The 2,871-nt window shown below is 36.2% G+C and overlaps 1 protein-coding gene across 1 annotated transcript; it reads right to left on the reverse strand.

The window, feature by feature from the left end:
• Positions 2–2,726, reverse strand: LOC107623310 (probable sodium-coupled neutral amino acid transporter 6; the record flags this gene model as incomplete). The annotated part of the gene is given in 5 exon segments (XM_016325523.2): positions 2–170; positions 796–1,261; positions 1,496–1,699; positions 1,777–1,932; positions 2,308–2,726. Coding segments are annotated over 5 exon segments (1,317 nt in total). The 3' UTR covers positions 2–43.

Here is a 2,871-nt window from a genome sequence, read left to right on the forward strand (position 1 = left end):
GGAGAAAAAGAATTAGAGAGAAAAAAAGGAGACGGTAGCAACTTCATGACTTGCTACTCAAAGCATTATATACATTGGTGGAAATGGCCATCACACTTGTTACTACAGCTAGTATAATCATAACTAGTGCTATAATTTTGTCCCTTCTCGTTGATACCTCATAAGCATCCCTGAAATTTGGAAACAAACAATGTTATCAACCAGTTTTATTCACTCATGCATGAAAAGTGTGCTTTTATGCATACAATTCTTGCATCCCAAACATGTTTGTATTGTAGGTCTCTCATTTTGTTGTCTCTATTTCAGATCTAACTTCTGTTTTCTTGTATTTAATGAAAAAATATTTTTTGTCACAAAAGTAGGACATCAATTCTAACACTTCCAGTAAAAATACTATGTGCATATAAAAAAATATTACCAAATCCATTATTATGTACATATATAAATATATATTATTTAACTCATTTTTAATAGATATTTTGTATTTCAATATGTATTTTATATTATAATTAATTTAATGGTTGTTTTTTAATGTACACATAGCATGATTACACATTGTAAATGTAAGTTCTTATTTTTGGTCCCATCGTATTTGTATAATAAGAAACAATAAGATAAAAATAGTTATATAATGACCCATTTTTCATATATTCATTTGAGACTTATCACCTTATTAGCTATTACTATAAAATGGAATATAGTTCTTACTTAAGTGTGTGGCCCACACTTCATCAGTTTATCCTATTCTATAGTGTGATAAGTGAACAAATCCAATAAGATAATGAGATAAAATACCTTAAAACAATAGCTCCTGGGAAAACAAAGGCAAGGCACAACGCAGTTGTGGATCCCAGAAACTGAAAGAAGTACCAAATATCCGGAATAGCTATGGCAGCAAGGTAGCTGACGACTAGAAGCACCAGAGTAAGGATCACAAATCTTTTGTTGTCATTGGCAAGCATAGGCTTCTTGGGGAAGAGGAGTTCATCTATGTTGGCTCTCAGGGAGAAGTTCAAAAGAGGAAACACCAGCATGATGTGTAATGCATAGCTTATGCGGACCACACCATTGAGCAAGGAACCAACTGCAGAACCAGCATTCTGATCGAAATTGATCAGAATGTCCGATTGTGTCGAGTCTCCGAATAAGAGGTACCCGAATAGACCGATTGCAAAGTATATGACAGCACAGAGCATCAAGGCTAGTCGAACCGCTTTGGTCATGTGGGATGCCTTGGCAAGCTCAAACCCAATTGGATGCACTGCAAGTTAAATCAACTAACTAAATTATATGCATACATTGCCTAACTAATAAAATTGCAAAGAAATGTCAAATCAGTATACATCAATTACACCAAATAGGCCAATACCAAATAATCAGCAAGGTAAATATTTCAAGCTTGTTCTAAATAAAAAACAAAAGATCAAATTTGGCAACTATCAAAACCAAATATCACATGCTAAGTAGTGAATCGGGCATGTAACTAATTAAGTACCATTGAAATGAAATGTGAAGGCCGTAACTACAACTGGAACTGCCGTGAAGAGATCAAAGAAGGATGTTTGGTAATCTAAGCGAGGAAACAATCTTGGGGTTTGTGTTTTTCCTTGCAAGACTGCAACAACTGCCATCCCAGAACATATTGCAACAAACACCACTGCCAGAAAAGTTGACACTGCTGAACTGTACTTCAAGGATTCTGCAAATTTCAAAACACCAATAACATCAAAAAATTATGTTATAACTAAGTTTTTGAAAGATTAATTTAATACTGACCTACACGTTTGTACAAGACCAATGGAAGCATAACAAAGACCAAGGTTATGAACAAAGCAAATTCCCTGGAATTCCACCAATGAATCCCAAACCACTGCTGCAGAAGGCCCAAGTGCACTTCTCCACCTTCATTTCCCTTTCCAGATAGCACATCCCCTGTTTCACCACTCCAAATTTCACCCACAAACATTAATAATAATGATAATAAATGATAAAATGAAAAACAATTACTACTCATTACTCATAAAATCCTTTCTTTGACCTAAAAACAACTAAATAAACAAGCCAAGCTTCTCTATACAAATATTCACCACTCAAACTAAGCTAGCTTAATATCATAACTTCATAATAAGTTATTAAAAAAAAACAAAGGTACAATTTTGGCACTTATTTTAGGACACTATTTTCATTCATAAACAACAAAAGCATAAGAGTTACTTTCATTCATTAATTAATTAAGTCAGAGTAATTAACACTCAATTTTCTTATCTTTTTTGATGAGAAAGGAATTAGATTGAATTAAATTCTGACCAATAATAATTAGGTATAGAATCAAGGCTCCAATGTTTGTGACGATGACACAAACTTGTACGGCAAGTGCTCCGAAGGTTCCGAACGCTTCTCTCATGACGCCGGCGTACGTCGTCGTTTTGCCGGAGTGCGTGAACCTCAACAGAAACTCAACTGACACTTCAGCGAGAACTGCGATCACTGCAATCATGGCGAACGCAGGTATAACGCCGAGGACCTTTAGGATCGCCGGGATCGACATGATTCCTGCTCCGACGATGGTCGTCGCCACGTTGAAGACGGCGCCAGAGACTGACGCCGGTTGAGTAGAGGATCCAGTGGATTCCGGCAGGAGGGGGACGTTGACACCCGCCGCCGGCGACATCTCGGCGGTGAAGTAGTGGTGGATAAGGTCCAAAATTGGTGGTGGAACCTAGCGACTAAGAAGTGAAATTATGCTTGAAATGGAACTATATGCGCAATTTAAACACGTTACTTAAAACGTGTTACTACTCTATTTTATATTTTATCATATTTTTAGCTTTTGTTCTTTTGATTAAAATTATCAACTAGAATCACTGTATG

Source organism: Arachis ipaensis, chromosome B10 (assembly GCF_000816755.2).
Source record: "Arachis ipaensis cultivar K30076 chromosome B10, Araip1.1, whole genome shotgun sequence".
Classification (NCBI taxonomy): Eukaryota; Viridiplantae; Streptophyta; class Magnoliopsida; order Fabales; family Fabaceae; genus Arachis; species Arachis ipaensis.